This window comes from Colossoma macropomum, unplaced genomic scaffold (genome assembly GCF_904425465.1).
Source record: "Colossoma macropomum unplaced genomic scaffold, Colossoma_macropomum, whole genome shotgun sequence".
Lineage (NCBI taxonomy): Eukaryota > Metazoa > Chordata > Actinopteri > Characiformes > Serrasalmidae > Colossoma > Colossoma macropomum.
The window spans coordinates 15,931,487-15,952,879 of NW_023494797.1; the positions used below are offsets into that span (position 1 = coordinate 15,931,487).

The following is a 21,393-nucleotide window of genomic DNA, read 5'->3' on the forward strand; positions in this document are numbered from 1 at the left end:
GAAAGAACTACACTCCCAGGATCCTCCGCGACGATTTCACAGACAATAGACGCACAGCCGACTTGACAAAATTAATCTTGTGTTGTTAATTTTTGTTACGCATTTGCGTAAGTCTGAGACACTTTCTTGCGCTAATAGCGTTTATTTCGCGTCTATTCTGATCAGATTCGACCCGAAAATCGTACAAACAGTGGACACGGTACGGCTACGCTGTGCACGTCATCAAAAAGGGCCAGCAGCATGGATGGAAGGCGTGGAAGCAGGCTGGGCTGTTTATGTTGGCTGTTTTAGCTCTGTTTTTTAATTTTTCACCTCAGGTTTCTCTCACTGAGCCGTATAATTAAGAGTAGACACTCAGTCCAGCCATGTGTCAGGTTGATGAAGAGTACAGTGGACATCTAGAGAGGAGATCTGTGCCAGGGTGAGTTCATTACTCGAGCCAGTACAGTCCTGCTTTGAATCTAGGATTATAGTTAAGGTTTCATATAATCTAGAGCAGTGTTTCTCAACCCTGGGCCTGGAAGAAGCCCATTACCTTGCATAATTTGGTGCTTTATCTGCCTCAACACAGCATCTTTAACTCAATTCTGGGCTGTTGGTGAGCTGATTAGTTGGATCAGGTGTGTTGAGAGCAGGGAAAGCAGTAAAAAGGGGCAGGGCAGTGGGCCTCCAGGACCAGGGCTGAGACACACTGATCTACAGCTACCTGTCTACCTGAGTGTCATGTTTCCTCATCTTTCATGTTCACGTTTATAGGGTCTCTAAGACTTGTGTGAAGTGTAAAGAGAGCACTGCGGTGCTCATCATCCGGGTTGGAGATGCCTTTTGCAGGTGAGTACAGACAAAGCAACCTATAAATCTGTCATCCAAAGCGCTGGGTGATATTGATTACATTTAATATTACAAGTATTTCCCAAATCTATCATGGTATCACATAATATTTGAGGTTAGCTTTAATAAGTGGGGACGTCCACTAATCTTTCAAAATGTCTATATAGTTTGATTGTTGAGATGTAAACAAAGTCATTCAGAGTGGTTTGATATAAAATAGTTCATTGTAGAGAAACTTATTGACTCGGATTTCTTTATGATGATGGTAACAAGGACCAGGGCGTTTGAATATGGCATAATTCAAATATAGTCATTTTATTTCCTGTGTAAAATAACCTGTGTTGAACTGTGGTGTTTTCTTTGGGCACTGTTTTGCCTTACAACAGCCTCTGTTTACCTCTCTAATAATAATGGGTTAAAAAAAATAATGTTAGAGATTTTAAGCCATAATCTCAAAACTATTTTTAAACAATTCATCAGGCGTCAGGCAGTCTATTCATAACCAATTCATGTAATAACTTTCTGTGAGGGAGCTTTTAAAGGCATTAAGCTTTTCAGACGTCTGAACAATTCTGACTCGGTAAGTTTCAGAGTATTTTATGTCAGACCACTTCGAATGACTTTGTTTATGTCCTAACCATTTAATTATAAAGGAAAAAAGTGGAATTCCTCTTTAATGAAACCATGCTTCCTACTGCTAGTCTCAGTTAAAACAAGGTCTTACAGATCTGCTTGTTTTGACTGGACTGTTTTGTTCTTTTTTTTCTTTTCTTAAAATTTAATGTAAAGTTATTATGAAATTTGAAAGTTATTTAATTGTATGGATTATAAACTGTCCTTTTAAAACATTCAGAAGCATCCATTGTAGATAACTGTCAGATGCTGGATACCATGATGTTGATTATTGACATCCATTTATGTCCGCCGGAGAGTCATGTTTTCACTAATAATGTCTACTTTACATCTTACTTTATATCTGCCACGTCAGATTAAATCAGGTAAACAGTGACAAACAGTGGACACCATAAGGATTTGCTCACTTTAAACATTAACCAGACAGAAAATTGATTTCCAGAAAGAAAACTTCTTTAATTTTATGAATTTTAGCTGTCAGGTCCTGGATATAATGAATGAAGTTCTCAGAACAACAACAAACTGCATGGCAGTGGTGACATTGCTATTGTATGGTCATTACATCATGGATATAATGGTCATTATCTATCAAATATATTGCTAAATCTAAAAAGCATTATCATGGTATGTATATCAGAGTATACAGGTATAGATGATACTTCCTGCCATAATCTGCCAAACTTTTCTTATCATCTCTGATTTAGGGGCTGCTTCAAGGAGTACTTTATACACAAATTTCGAGCCATGTTGGGGAAGAATCGTGTCATCTTTCCTGGAGAGAAGGCAGGCATAAACATAACTGAGACACTCAATTTAGACACTATTTTACACAAAATTCTCACTGAAGCATTTCACGTCTTTTCTTTCAGGTACTGCTGGCTGTTTCTGGTGGGCCAGCGTCCAGCTCCATGCTAGCACAAGTTCAAGAGGTATTGGTTCACTTACTCCAGATGACGACCATCCTCAGTCATTTAAATCATGAATAATGTCAGGTGATACATTTTCAATGTTGTTTGGCTGAGTTTTATATAATTATTTGCTTTATGCAGGGTTTGAGTCGGGACGCGCCCAAGAAGTTGCGATTTGTGCCTGGCATCATCTACATTGATGGTAACTGCAGACTCGGTCATTTTAAGGATTGACAGATTCATAGCACATAGTCTTCTCTTTACATAATGGCAACATTGTGGCTGAATGGCTGATTGATATGATTTCATAATACAGAGGGTGGTGCCTGTGGTCAGAGTGCTGAAGAGAGGGAGAATGCTGTCGCCCTGTTGGAGAACATCTTCAGAAAGACAGGATTCCCTTACCACGTAGTCCCCTTGGAGCAGGTAACCAGGCGATAGAGGAGTGAGCAAGCCACTGTTACTGTGAACCAGGGGCCGTATTACAGAAACTTCCTCTCTTTTTGTCTCAACTTAAGTTCTCACAGGTCAAGATAAGGTTTTTCACAAATTAATATTACAGAAGCAAATCTGATCTTGATTTAGGAATCTTATATTATCTCACAGCATCTTATCTCGAGTTAAGAAATCCTAACCTACTTGATCGATTTCTCAATTTTTTTTGTTGAGATAGAGGGGCAGGGTGAAGTGTTAGGGCTGCATGGCCCTCCAAACGGAGGTTTTTCAGAGACTCCAAACAGAGTGATATGAGGAAAAAAGAAAAACCAGCATGACGGCTGAACAAGAGACCAAAGAAACCCACAAATGTGAGAATTTTCTCCGTTAAAAAATTACGATAGCCACTGTTTTACCTTAGTTTAATGTCATTTCAATGTATTATGGTCCTTTTCTTCATAACAAGCATAAAAATCGCTAATAGCATGCTAATGTTTTGGTAGCTAGCTAGCTAACTTTCCCGTTCCACCTTAAATAGTCCAGCAGTTCTGACTCCTGAAGCGCCAGAATGTAACTGCTGCACCGTTTAAGGTGGAACGGGAAAATTTAAACAAGAAGCTGGTGAATATCTGACTTCAGCTTTGTATCACCAAAGAATTAGTGGTGGGTGATAATAAATTATTGCCCCTCTTTGAAATCATATGATGTCCTAAATGTAACTAAAGCCCAGCAGTGAGGAGCTGAACTTTACCCTCCTCTGCTGTCACTGCAGACTGGCAGGGTCGCCTACAGAGCAGCGCTTGTAGCTGTTAATGAAGGAATGCTCTTTTTATTTGAGGGTCCCATTTCATAGGGGAAGATTTCAACCACTACCCCTTGTAACTCAGTTCCAAGGGGTTAGGGTGACACTCGAAAACAAGGGGTAGGGGTAAAAAGAAGAAATGGGATTGGGCCAAAGTCTGGTTAGGATGTTTCTGTAATACTGTTTTTCTCATCTGGAGTTTCTGCTCTTTGCACTGTAGTTCGTCTGAAGTATCTCAGACTTCACGAAACATAAGCGATCCCTCCCTCAAACTTGTGCAGGGGAGATGACAGTCTGCTCTGTCAGACGTCTTTTTATAGAGTCACGCCGCTGAAACTACCCAGATCTAATTACAGTATAATCAGACGTTACTCGTCTCCATGTTTGTTATTGCTTTGATCTTTGTAACTTATCTGCTGTGCCTCATTATTTCATCTTATCTGTTTTTGGGGGGGTTTTTTTGAAGCCAAATGCTCTTTTTTTCTGACTCATTTCAGGGAATTGCATCACCTTGTCCATTATCTCCTGCGGTCCCAAATAGCCTCCTTTGATGGTAGCGTGGAATTGTTGCTATTATCAATGAAAAACATATTTTTACCTTCATCCTCGGCAACTAAGCTACACTGTATGTCCAAAAGACACCTGCTCTTCTGAAATGAAGGGTGTTTGTCCCTCTTTGCTGTAGAAACAGCCTGTGCTCATCTGAGAAATCTTTATACTAGGTGTCAGAACATTGCTGTGAGGATTTGATTGCTGCTACAAGAACATTAATGAGGTCAGGTACTGATGTTGGATCATAGTTCCACTGCTCCACAACCCAGCCCAGCTTTATAGCCCTGTAGCCCCTTGCTTGGTTTTGGGCCTGGTGCCCTTAGGTTCATATGCAGCTGCTCCAGAGTTGAATTCACTAATTAGAAGAGATGTCTGGATACTGTTGGACGTATAGTGTGTGTTTTGGCACCAGCTAATCTTAAAAAGAAAGAATTTCATATTTTTCCCCAAAATGTCTGCATGATTTAATCATTATGATGTGAACAAAGTTATTCAGAGTGGTTTGATATAAAATGCTATGTTGGAGAGAAACTTACTGAGTCAGTGGTGGTGATGGGAACCCGACGTCTGAAGAGTTCAATGCCTCTAAAAGCTCCGTCACAGACAGTTATTACTTGAAATGATTATGAATACACTGCCTGATGTCGGAGGTACACGCAAGACGTTGTAGTTTATTATACCATCATCAACACTGCATATAAAAACTCAGAAGACCCGTGTAGGTCCACTGGTAGTTTGGAATAGTAAATCAAATATATTTGTGTTGCAGTCATGGTGACCCCTGGTTCCCTTCACCACCACTGTAAAGAAATTGGAGTCGGAAATGTTCTCTACATTCACAGCAAACCACTCTGAATGACTCTCTTTACATCTCACCGTCACAATTTTTCAGGTCCAATTTCGAAAATTTTGTGTAATTTCCCTTTAACTGGTATGGTGTTGTGTTTGTGGCTGTGTTTTAGGTCTTCAGTCTGCCTGACTCTGTGCTGCAGCCTGTGTCCTGTGGCCCAGAGAGGTCAGGTCTCAGCTATAAAGCAGCAGTGGATCAGTATATTCAGCAGAGTGAAGTAAAGCAGAGACACAGTGAGTCTGCAGGAGAGGAAGCCCAAGACGCGATGGCCCGTCTCAGTGTCCACTCCCAGTACGGTCCTGAGCACAGACAGGCACTGGAGAGGCTTTTCTCCTCCTTAAAGACTCTGACAGCCAAAGAGGACATGCTGCAGACCCTGAGGTGAGATTCAGTGACGTAAAAGCTTCAGGATGCCGTTCAGCATCATTTCGCATGTACATTACTACTGAATCACCTACCATGTTAACCATTTTTTCAGTTACTAGTTTTATTCAGTAATAACAAATAAAATATGAATAAATAAAAACATGGGTTTTTTTGCAAACGGGGTTATATATGTTTCAAGAATCATGTAAATAAAAGTGAATAAAATGGTAAATAATATACTGTAATGATCTATTTAAGTTATCTGCCTTAAGATTTGATCTCCACTTTTTGGATATGATGAATTCTGCATATTATTTTGCCAATGCTATACAGCTTTCTCATTTTAGAATCCTCTACAGCTCTGTTCATAATCTTGGACACATCTAATATTTCATAAAGGAAAATTCCTCAGATTTCTGCATAATTAAATCTTTGAGATGTAAGCAAAGTCATTCAGAGTGGTTTGATGTAAAATGCTTCATTGTAGAGAAACTTACCAACTCTTTACAGCGGTGTTGGTCCACCAGTGAACCTACACATGTCTTCTGGGTTTTTATATGTGATGCTGATGATGATAAAATCATGGAAAATCTATACTGGAAAATCTGGACTATATTGTATGTGCATGTGCTGCTGTCATGAATGGATGTTTGAGTCTTATCTCAAAACTGTAGTAAAACAGGGTCTCAGACATCAGGCAGCATATTCATAACTATATCATGTACTAAGTTTCTGTGAGGGAGGTTTTAGAGGCATTAAACTCTTCAGATGTCTGGTTCCCATCACCACCACTGTGAACAATTCTTCTAAGTTTCTCTAGAATGGAGTATTTCACACTGAGCTTTTCTGAATGACTGTTTATGTCTTAACTATTTAATTATGCAGAGTCTTTTATGCAGTGGAATTCTGTGGGACCAGCATATTAGAATCATTTCATACATCTGTCTGCAGCCAAAATGGCATGTGTATTATTCAAAATGGCGATTCCAAACATTTAAATGGTTCTGTGCATACTGGCCAGTATCGAATAGGGGTGACCTCACAGCGATTCTTCAGGAAATTAAACAGCACATTATGAAATATCAAGTTTCCCTAAGTTTGTCCCCACGGTAAACAGTCCGTGCTCACTGAGTCACTTCAAAGATTTCAATGTCTCTTACTTTCGTCTTCTTTTCCATTTTTATTCATTTTCATAATGCCGGCTCCACTCAGTATCTCTCCATATTTCGTTCTCTCACTCTGATCACAACTCTTTGTCAGTGCTGTGTGAGTCATCAGAGAAAGCGCTGGGCCTTCAAGTGCACTGAGTTCTCGGTTTCAGTCGATAACTCAGAGAGCTGCACAGTTTAATCAGCAAGAACAGAGAGAGAGAGAGAACAGAGAGAGAGAGAGCGGGGAGAGAGAAAAAAGAGAGAACAGGCAGAGAGAGATGGAAAGAGGGAAAGATAGAGAGAGAGCAGGGAGAGAGAAAAAAGAAAGAAAGAAAAAAGAACAGGCAGAGAGAGATGGAAAGAGGAGGAGAGAGAGGGAGAGAGAAAAAGAAAGAGAGAAAGAGCAGGGACAGAGAAAAAAGAAAAGGGAAAAAAGAACAGGCAGAGAGATGGAAAGAGAGCAGGGAGAGAGAAAAAAGAGAACAGGCAGAGAGAGATGGAAAGGGTGAGAGAGAGAGAGAGAGAGAGAGAGAGAGAAAGAAAAAAAGTGGGGGGGTAGAAAGAAATGGGGAGACAGAGAAAGAAACAAGAGAAGTGGAGAGGGAGTGAAAGAGGGAGAGAAGAGAGGGGAAAAGGGGAAAAGGGCAGAGAGAGATGGAAAGAGTGATAAAAAGAGAAGGAGAGAGAAAAAGAAAGACAGAAAAGTGTGGGGAGGGAGAGAGAGAGGCAGAAAAGAAATGGAAATGGAGAGAGAGAGAACGGGAGAGAAAAAAGAAAAGTGAGACATGGAAAAAGAGAGGAAGAAAAGGAAGGAAAAATAGAGAAGAGAGAGAGAAACGGAGTGAAGAGATTAGACAGACAGACAGACAGACAGACAGACAGACAGACAGTGATAAAGCTGCTGTGGGATGTTTCAGTGGGTGCCTCTATTTTGGCCACCTGCTCACTCGTCCCACCCGAGTTTGATCGGGTTTATCTGTGTGTGTTTTGGTTTGTAGGCAGCACCTGATCCTGCACACTGCCCGCATCAACGGCTACTCCAAGGTGATGATGGGGGACAGCTGTACGCGTCTGGCCATCAAGCTGCTCAGTAACATCTCTCTGGGACGAGGAGCGGCTCTGGCCGCCGATACGGTGAGAGTTATTCTACTCTCACATTGCTGAGTTTTTGCCTTAATCTGAGTCGTGTGAACAGAAGAATCTGATCTTTTCAAACCAGATCTACTGATGAAAGTTCCTACATTGGCTACATAACCGTTTTGTGGCCATGTGACCTCAGACTACTGATATAAAGTGTAGTCAATCAGCCAAGTTTGTCAATCAGTTTGGTGTCTGAAAGTCACTTCTTAAGTTTTGCACTGGAGCTGCAAGGCTAATAGAGCTAAAGCCTAATGGAAGCTTATGTACACCAATGAGCTCTGAGTCATAATTGTTCACAGTGGTGGTGATAGGAACCAGACGTCTGTCTCTACAAGCTCCCTCACAGAAAGTTATCTCACAAAATGGTTCTAGATATGTTGCTGAATGTGTGATTGCTTTCCGAGCTATCATATATACTTTTGAAATGATTATGGTAGAGAGGTAAATACAGGTGTTGCAAGACAAAATAATTCCTAAAGAAATGTATTTTTTTAAGATTTCACCCTGTTTTACCATCATCTGGCTTTATTTGTATTGTAGACACCCTGGTTCCTATCACCACCACTATAATGACATCTGAGTCACTGAGTTTCTCTGCAAGGCACAGTTTCACATCAGACCACTCTGAATTTTTACTTTGTTTACATCTTAATGATGGAATAATACAGAAACTCTAATTTCTTGCTTACATTGTTTCTGACTCTGTATGACATACTGCAATCTAAAAATGGACAAAACTGCAATGCATGGTTAAAAACAGTAGCAGCAGCCATTCTGAAGTGGGGCTGAAAGAAATCGCAATTTAAGAGAACAGTTTTTAAATCACAGAGCAGCAATTTTAAAAATTATACAGTACATTATCAAAAACATTTCCCCTCTTAAAACTTGTATCCAGTGTATCCTATTAACACAGAGTTGTGTGGTGCCTGTAGAGTTAAGACCACTCAGACGCAACCAAACCTCCGTGTGTTGTGACATCACAACCACAACTTACTGGCTTTCTGGAACACTGCATTAAGGGGTCAGGCCTCAAGCCAGAAAAGGTGGATGTTCTGGTCTTTTTGGTAAAAAGTACAGGTCTGAACTTTAATTTATAGAAAAGTAATCGAAATTTAGATCGCAGTCGCAATATTAGTCAGAAAAATCGCGTTTGATTTTTTTTTCCCCAAATAGTTCGGCCCTATCCTGAAGCCTGAATTTTTTGTCTGTACTTTTCTGTTTTCTTTTGTGTTCGGTTGCTTTTTCACTGAAAGTATCGCTTTATATCTTCCTGTGCAATTGGCCTCCACTGTTTTCAGGGTTTCTCTGACCCTCGCTATGGTGATGTGGTGATTGTGCGGCCTATGAGGGACTATTCCTCCAAAGAGATTGCCTTCTACAACAGGCTGTTTGGCGTGCAATCTGTTTTCATCCCAGGATTGGACACCAAGGTGAGTCTGTCTCAGTCAAGGGTAAGACTCTCAACACTGGCTACCTTAGCAACCGAAAACTCCTTCAGTGATAGGACTTACTACCCCTTCAGTCCCGAGCTCTGTTATTACTGCGAGGCTGTAATTATAGAATTTATCAAGGCTTTGTGAGTGTGTGGAGGTCACAAAGGCAAAAGAGCTGCCCTCCTCATACATCAGACCCAGGGCCATGGGTCCACTATAACTCCGTTCTCTGCATTCAGGAACCTTGTCGAAGTTATTACAGTTATTAAAGTCATTATTACAATCATTTTGCTCTATTTTTAAAGGGTCCATATAATGGAAAAAACTCTTCCTTCATTTTTAAAATAAAGGAGTTTGAAAAAATATGTAAACATTGATAAAGTTTAAAAAGGCATTCTCTACCCTGTCCGTTCAGGTTGCTGCAGAATTCATTGTGTGATGTCACAACACCCCACTCATTTACATAAATCCACCTATTCCGCTTTCAGCAGTTTAGTTCCACCCACTTACACTTGTTTCAGCTCTGAGTGCTTTTTGATCTGGCACAACACAGGACAGCCAATCAGAACAGAGGTCAGAAGTCTTAAAGGTGCAGTAACAGAAACAGCCTGTTTAATAAAGGGATAATGAGAGGTTGGGAATTGGTCATATAATAATGGATTATGTTTTTGGTACAAAACGCACAAATGTTATAAGTGGAAAAATAAATTGCAAGAAAAACGTAGGATATGGGCCCTTTGAGTGCACTTATGTAGTTACCTAGTATATTTCATTTACTTTCCATTTGTGCTGATATCAGGAAAAGACGAAAACATGGTACAAATGTAAGAGATGGTTTTACTTTCAAGACTGGAGGACAAAAAACTCCTACTTATAATCACAAATGTGATACTGATTGAAAGTTTAGAGTCCCATTGTTTTCCACACATTGGCTATACTTGGATGCTCCCATCAAGAACACTGACAGCCACCCGAGTATATTTCGTCTCATTTGTTATGAATAAGCAAGGTCTCACTTCACACAACATAAAATTCAATAGCAGCTCTATCAGTTCTGCACATTAGGCTTATTTTTGTTTATTCTAAGCCATGCTTTATTTGAGTAACCAATTAAAGGGGAGTTCCACCAATTTTTCAAATTTCTGCTTAATTAAATCTTTAAGATGTGAACAAAATTACAGAGCCCTGATGATGACATCCCGCATAAATAAAAATAATGCATGGCCTAATGCGTGGCCACGACTTAGTTAGGCATGGGAATGAGATGATTAAGTCGTGGCCATGACTTAGTAAGGTGTGGGAACGAGATCATCGCTTACTAAGTCGTGGCTACGCATGAGGATCTCGTTCCCACGCTTTACTAAGTCGTGGCTATGCACTATTCTTATTTATACAGGATCTCACCAGCGGAGCTCTGTACAAAATCATTCAGAGCGGTTTGATGTGAACTGCACAATTCTAGAGAAACTTACCCAGTCAGTTGTTCGCAGTGGTGGTGATGGGAACCAGACGTCTGAAGGTACTTGCAGGGTGTCGTACGGCAAAAATAGCCCGCAAAGAAAATGTATTTTTTCAGATTCATCACTGTTTTACCATCATCAACATTACATACACAGTGGTGATAAGAACCAGAAGGGTTTACTGTCTCTAAAAGCTCCCTCACCTTAAAGTTATCACACTTAATGGTTACAAATAAGTTGCCTGATGCCCAAAGTGTTGTTTACGAAAGTTTTGGCCTGTTTTTAAAATTTGATGTAGAGGAAAATGTAACGTGTTGCAAGGCAAAATAATCCCTAAAGAAATGCTTTTTTTTAAGATTCCACATTATTTCGCCGTTTTCAACACTATATTTAAGACCTCAGGAGACGGTGAGCACACTTGCCCGGAGCGGTGGGAAGACCTATCCACGGTGCCCGGGGAGTAGTTGGGGGTTAGGTGCCTTGCTCAAGGCCACTTCAGTCATGTCCTGTCAGCTCAGGGGATTGACCCGGTGACCTTCTGATCACAAGGCTGGTTCCCTAACCTCCAGTCCACAACTGCAGCTGTATATTTGGGTTGCAGTCATGGTGACCCCTGGTTCCTATCACCAGCACTGTAAAGAGTCAATACATTTCTCTACAATTAATCATTTCACACCAAACCACTCTGAATGACTGTTTTACCTCTCAAGATTGAATTATGCAGAATTTTTGAAAAATTGGTGGAATTCTCCTTTAAGTGGAAAGAATATTGAGACGAGTTCGGATATCTGTATATATTTAAACCCACCCGCCTCTCCTCAGTGCTTCTCCCAGGTTTATTTCAGACCTGTTGGAAAACTCTGAATCTGAAATCTTTATTTAAATGACAATTTTAATATAATTAATGTCGAATTGACATGCTTTTGTTATCACATGATAACTGTGACTGGTAAAAGTTAACATGGAAGTTTTTGGGGTGAGGGTGAGGGTGAGGGTGAGGGGTCATCCAGCAGAGGGAGAGAGAGAGAGTCATTGGGCCGACAGCTCTCATTACTGCCTCACTCTGTCTTTCTTACCACCCCAAACGCCTGGAGGCCGATTCCTCTTTACATTAGTGGAAGTGTTGGGACTTCCTCCACTCCACTGCGCCTCTGTGGTTTTGCTCCAGTGAACTACAGAAGGACAGTGGGGTCTGCCTCGTTTATCAGAGAAACACACAGGCACATCTTGGCACAGATATTGCATGAATGTATCACCCAACATTGCCAATAAGAAGAGACCGCTGACAGGGAGCCTGTTAGCATTACGCAAATGAGGTCATGCTATCTAGTCTCTGCTAGATTTCTCTTTTTGGTGAAATGTCACATAAATGCTTTGTGTTTTTGTCCCCAGGTTCCTGATAAGGCGAGTATCCAGCGACTGACTGAGAGTTTCATCATCAAACTGCAAGCCGACTTCCCCTCCACTGTCAGCACCATCTACAGGTACAGCACAGAACATGGACGTCTCTTAAAACAAAATTCATTTTTATAAATATATAAGTGACACTGATGTGGTGGTGTGTTAGTGTGTGTTGTGTTGGTACGAGTGGATCAGACACAGCAGTGCTGCTGGAGTTTTTAAACACTGTGTCCACTCACTGTCCACTCTATTAGACACTCCTACCTTGTCAGTGTACCTTGTAGATGTAAAGTCAGAGACGATAGCTCATCTGCTGCTGCACAGTTTGTGTTGGTCATCCTCTAGTCCTTCATCAGTGGTCACAGGACGCTGCTGGCTGGATATTTTTGGTTGGTGGACTATTCTCAGTCCAGCAGCGACACTGAGGCGTTTAAAAACTCCAGCAGCACTGCTGTGTCTGATCCACTCAGACCAGCGCAACACACATCAGTGTTACTGCAGTGTTGAGATTGACCCACTCCCCAAAGAATACATGTACTGTGGGGGTCCTGACCATTGTAGAACAGGGTAAAATGTTCTTAACTAGAACTAGGCTGGTCAGCTGGCTAACAGGCTAAGAAAGGGGTGCACAACTCCGGTCCTGGAGGGTTGGTGATCAACCTGCTCAACCACACCTGATTACACTTTTCTGTTAATTGGCAGGTTTAATGGGTGTGTGTGAGTAGGGAAACCTCAAAACTGTGCTGGACACCGGCCCCCCAGGACTGGAGTTGTGCACCCCTGGGCTAAAAGATAGCCAACAGCCTAAACTCCATCATTAATATCACAGGCTTGAATTAAAGCACTTATGGTGTGATTAACTGTAAAGCGGCAGTAGAAAAGTCTAAAACATGCCACTTGAATGGATGACACCCTTTAAATGTTCATGTTTCAGTCAAACCCAGGCTGAGTCCCAAACGGCTCCATACTCCCTAAACAGTGTGCTATGAAAGTTTAGTGCTGTGTTATCTTATCGCTGCTGTTGGAAGAAAACCTCATATCTCCATAGTGGTGACTTTACAAGAGAAGGAAGAAACCTACTTTACTTTTAATGTAAGTCAATGGAACCAGAATTTTTACCAAGTCTTTTTTTCTTTTGGTCCATTCAGCATGAAATTTACACACAATATAAAGGACAACAGGCTTTTTCCAATTATGCCAAAAAATGAAAAACAACAAAAACGGAGATACAAGGTTTTCTTCTGACAACAGCGATGTATTCATTGTTAGATGACCAAAAAGGCATTATATATAATATAAGAAGCCATGAGAGACCATGGGTTACTGCAATTTTATCACGGGAAGGGCGTTTTTACACCGTGGAGAGTCTAAAACTCCCTTCCTTGTGAAAGATTAACAGTAACGCACAGCCTCAAGTGGCTTATTGCTTTTATAAAATGGCGGCCAACATAAAATGATAAAATTCACAATTTTTCATATATATATATATATATATATATATATATATATATATATATATATCCTCAGCAGTCCATGGTTGCTTGGTAACGATACCATACTCTAAAGGAACTACATTTCTTGGCGGTATACTTATGTTGATTATTATTAATAATAACTTTTATAATTTTCTGAAAAATTGTGGATTTTATCATATTTTATGTTGGCCGCCGTTTTATAAAAGCAATAAGCCACTTGAGGCTGTGCGTTACTGTTGATCTTTCACAAGGAAGGGAGTTTTAGACTTTAGTTTTAGTGTAAAAACACCCTTCCCATGATAAAATCGCTGTAACCCACGGTCTCTCATGGCTTATTGCTTTAATAGACCACTTACTTAGACGATCCTCCAAACTTGTTACAAATATACAGAGTTCTGGAATTAATCTCTTCATATTTTGTGGTCCCCTGAGTAGCTTTGTATTGTATTTATTTGCATGTGTTTATTGCGTGTACACTGTATTTGCTATTTATATAGAACAATTTCCTCTTTCCTCACACATGCAAGTCATTGTACTTGTTTGTTCCTCATCGGTTCCTCTCTAGAACAAGCGAGAAGCTCCACACGGCCTGTCCTCCTCAGAACTCCAGCGCTGAGCCTGCTGTCAAGTGCCTTCTCTGTCTCTGTGCTCTCGACACCAAAGCAGGCACGTAGTGACGCTAACAGGCGCTAAAAATACTCATACTGTCTGTCATCAGTTGTGTCCTGAAAGGATGTTCTTGGAAATATAAATGAAGCATTATTATCGTTTTATTCCGAATGCTAACGCTGTATTTTTGTAGATGAAGCCTCTGCCTTCCAAGCCACTCTGCTGTCTGAGCGGCTGTCTGTGAGAAAGGCCCAAAGTGACCCACCCTCCTCGAACACCGCAGAGCCCCCAGGCCTGTCCTGCTGTCAGGAGAGCGGCTGTGGGGCTGGAGGTTGCTGCTCTACATCCAGGTGAGGGGGGAACACCAGCGTTCCTTCGTTAATAGGGATGACTCAGTCTTAGTTGAAAGTATCAGAGCCAGTCATGCCTTACTTTAACTGATTGGTTTAGAAGTTTGAACCCATTTGTGATTTTATACACTACCAGTGATCAGTTTAACAAGATGCAGCATTTATTTTCTCTAAATCTGTACATTGAACTGTGGTGTTCGGTCTTCAGAAAGCTCTGAATCACTTTACTAGATAAGAAAAAAGAGTGGTAGAAATTGTAACTTAAGCTGCAGTAGGTTTAAAGGGGAATTCCACCCATTTTTCAAAATTTCTCCATAGTTCAATCATTGATTGAGGGTGGTTTGATGTGAAATGGCTCAAAACCTAACAAAAGGAACAGTGGTTAACTCGTTTTATGAAGACGGTTAATAACCATGTTTATATATTTAAGCTATGATAATTAATCCTTGTGCATGTGCATAACATTTATGATGAACAGCCAATCGGGTGAAACGTGAGGAGTCTAGAGGTTTTTTTTTTTTTTCCGAAGAAGCTTTTTTCCGTAGAAACTACAACATTTATAACAGTAAAAAGCAGCACTTATTGGACTAATAATCACTTTAAATTAATATCTATCTAGTATGATTTGCCTCCTCTGTAAAAAAGCGATATTCTTCATGTAACTGGCAGCACAAAAGTCATAAAGAAAACAAAATCCCGACCTTGACCGACTCTGTTTGTAGTATAAGTTGCCATGGCAGGTAGAAAATGATCCACCATTGCGAGACAGAAAATCCAGGATTAGATCAAAGCTTAAAGTTAGCTGGCTAAGCCATAAATCCTGCCTTGGGAGACAGACCCCTGAGGACACACCGTCTACAACACGAACATAACCATTTATTTACTCTCCAAAATGAACAGTGACCTTACATATGTTTGAGTTTTTGTTCAGGATGCTTTCAATAGTAAAAGAGTGGTACATCTTAACCTCTGAATAAATGCCATGATGGATTTTAAAAAACAGCAAAACCTTTTCAAAACAATGTCTAAAGCATCAGGCAGTGTATTCATAACCACTTCATACGATAACTTTCTGTGAGGAGCTTTTAGAGGCTTTAAACTCTTCATCCATCTGGTTCTTATCACCACCACTGTGAGCAAGTCTGACTCAGTTTCTCTGAAACGGAAAGTTTCACGTCAAGCAACTCAGAATCGCTGTTTCACATCTTAATGACTGAATAATGCAGAAATTTTGAAAACTGTGGAATTCTCCTTTGAGCGTCTGCTGTGTTTTTAATTATTTTAAAGTGGAAAATAAAAAAGCACTCGGCTGAAAACTTCATCGGGACATTCCTGGTCATTACTATGCTGATTTTGTTTTTCAGGGCACCTGCATCTGCAGACCTGAAAAGCCTCTTGTGTTACAGTTGTAGGCTGACTATTAAAGACATGGTGAGTGAAATACGGCATGTTTCCAACATAAAAGCCTCCTGTAGTACCGGTGGCCTGTTTCTCTGGCTAAACAGTCAGTTATACACTGAGAGCTCTTGTATTTTTTATGATGTAGGCCAGTGTTCCCCCACTGCTGGTCCTCGAGTACCCTGCACTGCACATTTCAGAGTTTCTGCTGCTCCAACACACCTACTTCAAATTCATGAAGCTGATGCTCTAAGGCAGGTGTGTTGGAGCAGGGAGGATGCAAAAAAGTGCAGTGCAGAGGTGCTGAAGGAGCAGGATTGGGGAAATACTGATGCAGTCAGCTAATTTGAGTTTGTCTTGTAGACAGCAGTGAACTCCCTACCACAGTACATTATGTCGGAGGCTGAAAAGCGGCAGAGGAGGTGAGTCATACATTTCCAAAATGATTATTTCTGTATATGATTGAGTTTGTTTAATAGATTAAATCCACAAATGTAAATAGAAACGTGCATTTCCTGAAGGAAACGCAGAATGGTTGCGCAGTGTACTGCTACGTGTTGCTAGGCAGTTATTATGGTATCCAGGTGGTTGCTAAGGTGTTGCTGTGGTATCCCATGCGGATGCTTAATTGCTGCTATGACATGGTGTATGGGGTGTTTAGTTGTTCGTAGGGAGCTGCCAAGTGTTAGCTACGTGTTGTTGAAAATGAACAGGAGTCTATGAGAGAAACGAGGGATGGATAAATGACATATAGAGGAGTGCGGGATCAGTATGGCTGTGGATTAGAGCTTAGGGACCTGCCCTGAGTGAGTACATGCATTTTGCTGGCTGTCAGACAAATCAAAAGAATATGTCTTGTTTATGGGTGAAAATGAGTGGAAGTCTATGAGAGGAACGAGGGATGGACAAATGACATATAGAGGAGTGCAGGTCAGTATGGCTGTGGATTAGAGTTTGAGTTCCTACACTTAGTGAGTACATGTAGTTTGGTGGCTGTAGGGCAATGAAGTAATAGAGTTTGTGTGGTGGCAAAATGAATGGGAGTCTATGGGAGAAACGAGGGATGGGGGTGGGGGGAGACAAGCAGATGAGTGTGGGTCAGCAGAACATTGAATTTGTGCTTGGGGACCTGCCCTGAGACAGTATACGCGAAACAGTGTTTTCGGTCAAGCAGAAATACAGTAGGTGGTCGTACAGTTTTTCATCCCATTCATTCCTATGGGGAAAAAATTAGGAATTTGCAATGCGCAACCATAACTAGAGTTACTACATAGGAATAGAATATAGACCATTAAAAACGAGGTTATTTTAGGATTTTTATGTTTGAAGATGAGTCTGGAATTCTGTCAAATTCCGTTTTGGCCAAAAAAATGTGATTTTTCTGGTTGCTCTGCTGAAAAAGGATCTCCTTGTTGCCTCGCAGGGCCCAGATGAAGCAGGAGATCAGTGAGTTCCTTCTGGAGGATGAGGATGATGACCAAGAATAGCTGGCCTGTTCAGATGTCCAGCCAAACGTGGGTCACGTTTCAGTGGCACACCATGAATTGTTTGGACCTTTCATTGCACAGCTGGGACCCACTTTGTTCCTCCACTAGAAGCTGCTTAAACAAACCATTAACAGCTTAATTTTATCCTTTTTAAAATAATTTTAAAGTGAATAAATTGTAAATTCCTTTCCGCTACTACACAGCTCAATGTTTTATTGCACAGTCTCAATAAAGGCCGGCTGTTTTACAGAGAAGGCCGCCTTTGCGTGTTTTACGAAACATAACAGAAATCAAGGAATCATACGCAGATGTGCAACATTGATTTTAATATGTACTGTAAATTTGCAAAATGTCAATTGTCACCAAGATTTGTCACATCACATTTGATTTCTGAAAATAGACTCATGAAAATATGAATAAATAGAAAGTTACAGGTCTTTTGAAAGGTATGAAAGTTAGAAAAGGATGTTTTTGCTCTTGAGTGTCCATACAGTAACAATTCCAGCCATCACTGATTTAATTATTTGAATTTGAGGTCACGCTATATTTTGGGAGCCCCCTATAGATACCGTACAAGTTCTCAAACTGTTAAACCATCTGGAGAAACTTGGTTATCAAAGGCATCAGGGTTAGGGTCAGGTTTATGATCTAGGCTGAAGTAAAGGTTAGGATTAGGTTTAGCTTTGCCATTAGGCTTAACAGACTCTATTACGTTTACCTTATGTGGCATTTCGCTAAGACAGCATGATCATCTACAGTGGACTCGCAAAATAATGCGCTACCGAAATTGGCAGGTAAGAAAAATCAAACAAGAATGTGTAAAAGTATTCTAGACAGATGTTACATGATAATGTTGTTTTATATGGTAAACATGTCAATCTAGTAGACAGCAATTTTAAGTGTCATTTTCCATTATTTCTTATGAACGTAGCTCTACAGGAAAAGGGCAATAGTCTTTCAGCCTCTGGCAATTAGAGCTGGGTATCAAAACTCAATACTTCTGTGGCAGCAGCTGCCTCAATACTATCTAACTGCCTCAATACTATCTAACTGCCTCAATACCATCTAACTGCCTCAATACTACAGAGAATCAAAACATTCCATGCGAGTCAATACCAAAACTCAATAACCAAAGTAGTCAGTCTTACATTACATTCTACATTCACGTTATTAACACAGTGCGTTTACATGCACTCAATAATCCGATCATAATCGGATGTCTGCAGTTATCCGATCGTTCAAATGGACATGTTAACACCATACTCCGATCTAGAAATCTGATCAAGAAATCCGATAAAGAGAGCTGGATTTTAGCTCAGTAATCAGATTTCTCAGTGCATGTGAACTCTTACTCTGATTTCTTTCGCATTTCTCAGTCTGCACGTGTGCGGAAACGACTACATTCTTAACGAACTGAAGGATTTATATATTTCTGATCTTCTAGATGATGTAAGTTCATATGTTCAGGTAAAGAGGCGCAGTGTTTTTTTAAAAAGCCGCAGTATAAAGTTTGAGTTTACGTTACGTTTACGTCACGTCGTCTTCTGTGAGTTTACTGGCTGGTTCTAAAGCAGAAATCTGATCACTGCCTGACTTATGTAGACCCGGAGTTTCCCCATTATCTGATTACTCAAGTGCATGTAAACACGATCAGATCACTGATAAAAATCGGATTTTCTGCAGTTATCGGATTATTAAGTGCATATAAACGCACTCATTGATTAGTCTGCGATCCATATATACCCACTTCCAACACCTCTTACTAATTTCTTGTTTAAGCCACACCCACTTTCCGTTTAAAATAAGGTACTGAAAAAAGATCAGGCTACCTTTATTGAAAAGTTCTGAATGATACCCAGCCCTAGCTGCAACTAAACACAACTTCAAGTCTTTTGACTTACTAGAATTTTATAATAACCATTTTTAATTACGCTCAATAATAATAAATAAAGGTGCCTTAATGAGTGATGCCATAGAAGAACCGCTTCTGGTTCAGTAAAGAACCATGTCTGGAAAGGAGATCTGTGAAATGTTAATGATCTTTTAAAGCCGGGGTGTTCTTTTTTGTCTTGGGGGTTGGGTGAGGGGGGGCGGGGGGCGGGGTGCAATGTTTGTGTTGGGCCAAAGGCCAAAAAGACAGAACAGTATACACATGAAGAAGGTTAGAAGGTTTCAAATTTTGAAACCTAAAAATGTATATCATAAAATTACACCACGAAGCTAAAATACTTCAAAAATACATTTTCAGATGGAAAATAAGAATTAAATAGTGTCAAAATAGGTCTGTTCTCTCAGTCAGTGAGGGGACGGCATTAGGTAACTTTCTGGCGGGCCACTTTGGGCAGCCATGTTTAAAAGTCTTAATGAACCTTCACATAATATAAAGGTTCGGTACCAGTTTAAGGGTTAGAACCTTGTATATTACGTGGAGGTTCTTTAACCTATAAATATGCTTCTCACTCAAACATCTCATTTCTGAAAATGGTTCTGTAAAGGATCATCCACGGAAAGGTTTTTTGGGAAAGTGGTTCTCCTATGGCATCGTGCGAGGAACCCTTTCCGTTTGTCGGGTGTTTTTGTTTGTAAACAGTTTTTTGGTGTGTTTATCATCTACATGATCAAATAACATTACAATAGTGTTTGTTTTGGAGCGTAAAAGGTCCTATCAGGAAATCTCCGCCTGACCTCTTGTCCATTTTCAGAGTGTATTGAAAGGAAAATCCCAGACAGTAACGTATTCAAGGTCAGAATTGGGATAAGGTCACATTCACTCAATAAGGCTGTTTGAGCCTGGGGCTCTGCTGGAAACTGGATTATGTAAGCATGGCTCAGCCTTAATGAACAGAAACCTAGTAAACCCCTGCATACCCAAGCCTTTAGGTTCAGAGAGCCCATCTAACACTCTCTCTTACTCTCTCTCTTTCACTTTCACTCTCTCTCTCTCTCTCTCAAACATGCACTGTGTCAGCATAGCTCAGCAGCATTGAGAAGAAATCGCTATGTGCTCATTTCTGTGCTCATAAAACATCGTTACAGCCTCAGCAAGTGCCACGTCACGGATGAGCGTTAACACTGAAGCTCCACTCGTTCCAGCTGGGCCCACAGAAAGGCCACGTCTAAACGAAGGCACTTTGAATAAGAGCGCCTCACCTGCACCAGGTGACGCTACGAAAAGGACAGGTAGTTCAGGTGGACGAATACGAGTCTAGTCTTTGTTCTTCTCCCTGGTCCATTTGATCATGGTCTCTGGGGAGCGGTACAGGAAGATGAGTTTCGAGTAGAGCTCCTCCTCCAGCTCCAGCTCGCCCGTCTCTCGGACGAGGAAGATGTCCGTGCACAGTTTGAGGATGCGGTCCACGCACGGAAGCTCCTCGAACATGATGGAGTGCGAAATCTCGCTGAAGAAGCCTCGCACAAACTTACCGATCACCAGAACCACTGACACGTACAGCCCCATGATCCTACAGTGGGAGAAGAAGAAGAATTAACACTCATCATCAATTGTAACGGAACAGTCTGGCCAAAATGCGGTAACGTGGCTAACATGAATGGATTATGCACTGTTAGCCACATTAAGATTTTGGTCAAACTGTTCTTTTATTACATATAAAATTCATTTTATTTTCCTTCTGAGGTCCACTTATGATGTTTGTATGGGTTTATGTACCAAAAGCACTTATTACTGGGTGTTTAAGACTGATGTATTTAAAGTGCCTCTGTTTTGATTGGCTGCTCTGTATTGTGCCTCATTCAAAAAACAGGCTGAAACGTTTCTTTTAACCTCACCACAAATGGGCAGAGCTAAGCTGATGTAGGCAGATATACACCAATCAGGCATAACATTATGACCACCTCCTTGTTTCTACACTCATTGTCCATTTTATCAGCTCCACTTACTATATAGGTGCACTTTGTAGTTCTACAGTTACAGACTGTAGTCCATCTGTTTCTCTGGATACTTTTTACCTTGTTCTTCAGTGGTCAGGACCCCCACGGACCCTCACAGAGCAGGTACTATTTGAGTGGTGGATCATTCTCAGCACTGCAGTAACACTGACGTGGTGGTGGTGTGTTAGTGTGTGTTGCGCTGGTCTGAGTGTATTAGACACTTC

At 40.8% G+C, this 21,393-nt stretch overlaps 2 protein-coding genes across 2 annotated transcripts in view; one reads left to right on the plus strand and one right to left on the minus strand.

Moving 5' to 3' along the window:
- The first annotated feature begins 32 nt into the window (after nucleotides 1-32).
- Nucleotides 33-18,378, plus strand: ctu2 (cytosolic thiouridylase subunit 2 homolog (S. pombe)). Its single transcript, XM_036584425.1, has 15 exons — nucleotides 33-421; nucleotides 757-831; nucleotides 2,169-2,247; nucleotides 2,334-2,393; nucleotides 2,514-2,574; nucleotides 2,689-2,798; nucleotides 5,124-5,392; nucleotides 7,527-7,662; nucleotides 8,967-9,098; nucleotides 11,954-12,045; nucleotides 14,003-14,103; nucleotides 14,240-14,396; nucleotides 15,761-15,827; nucleotides 16,158-16,216; nucleotides 17,218-18,378. Exons 1-15 carry the CDS (start codon nucleotides 366-368, stop codon nucleotides 17,279-17,281), a joined length of 1,518 nt encoding a protein of 505 aa, XP_036440318.1. The 5' UTR covers nucleotides 33-365; the 3' UTR covers nucleotides 17,282-18,378.
- A 1,090-nt stretch (nucleotides 18,379-19,468) lies between these two features.
- Nucleotides 19,469-21,393, minus strand: part of piezo1 (piezo-type mechanosensitive ion channel component 1) — a 134,844-nt gene continuing 132,919 nt past the window's right edge. Inside the window, 1 exon segment of the mRNA XM_036584417.1 lies at nucleotides 19,469-20,742. Within this exon segment, the coding sequence (XP_036440310.1) occupies nucleotides 20,487-20,742 (256 nt within the window). The 3' untranslated portion in view covers nucleotides 19,469-20,486.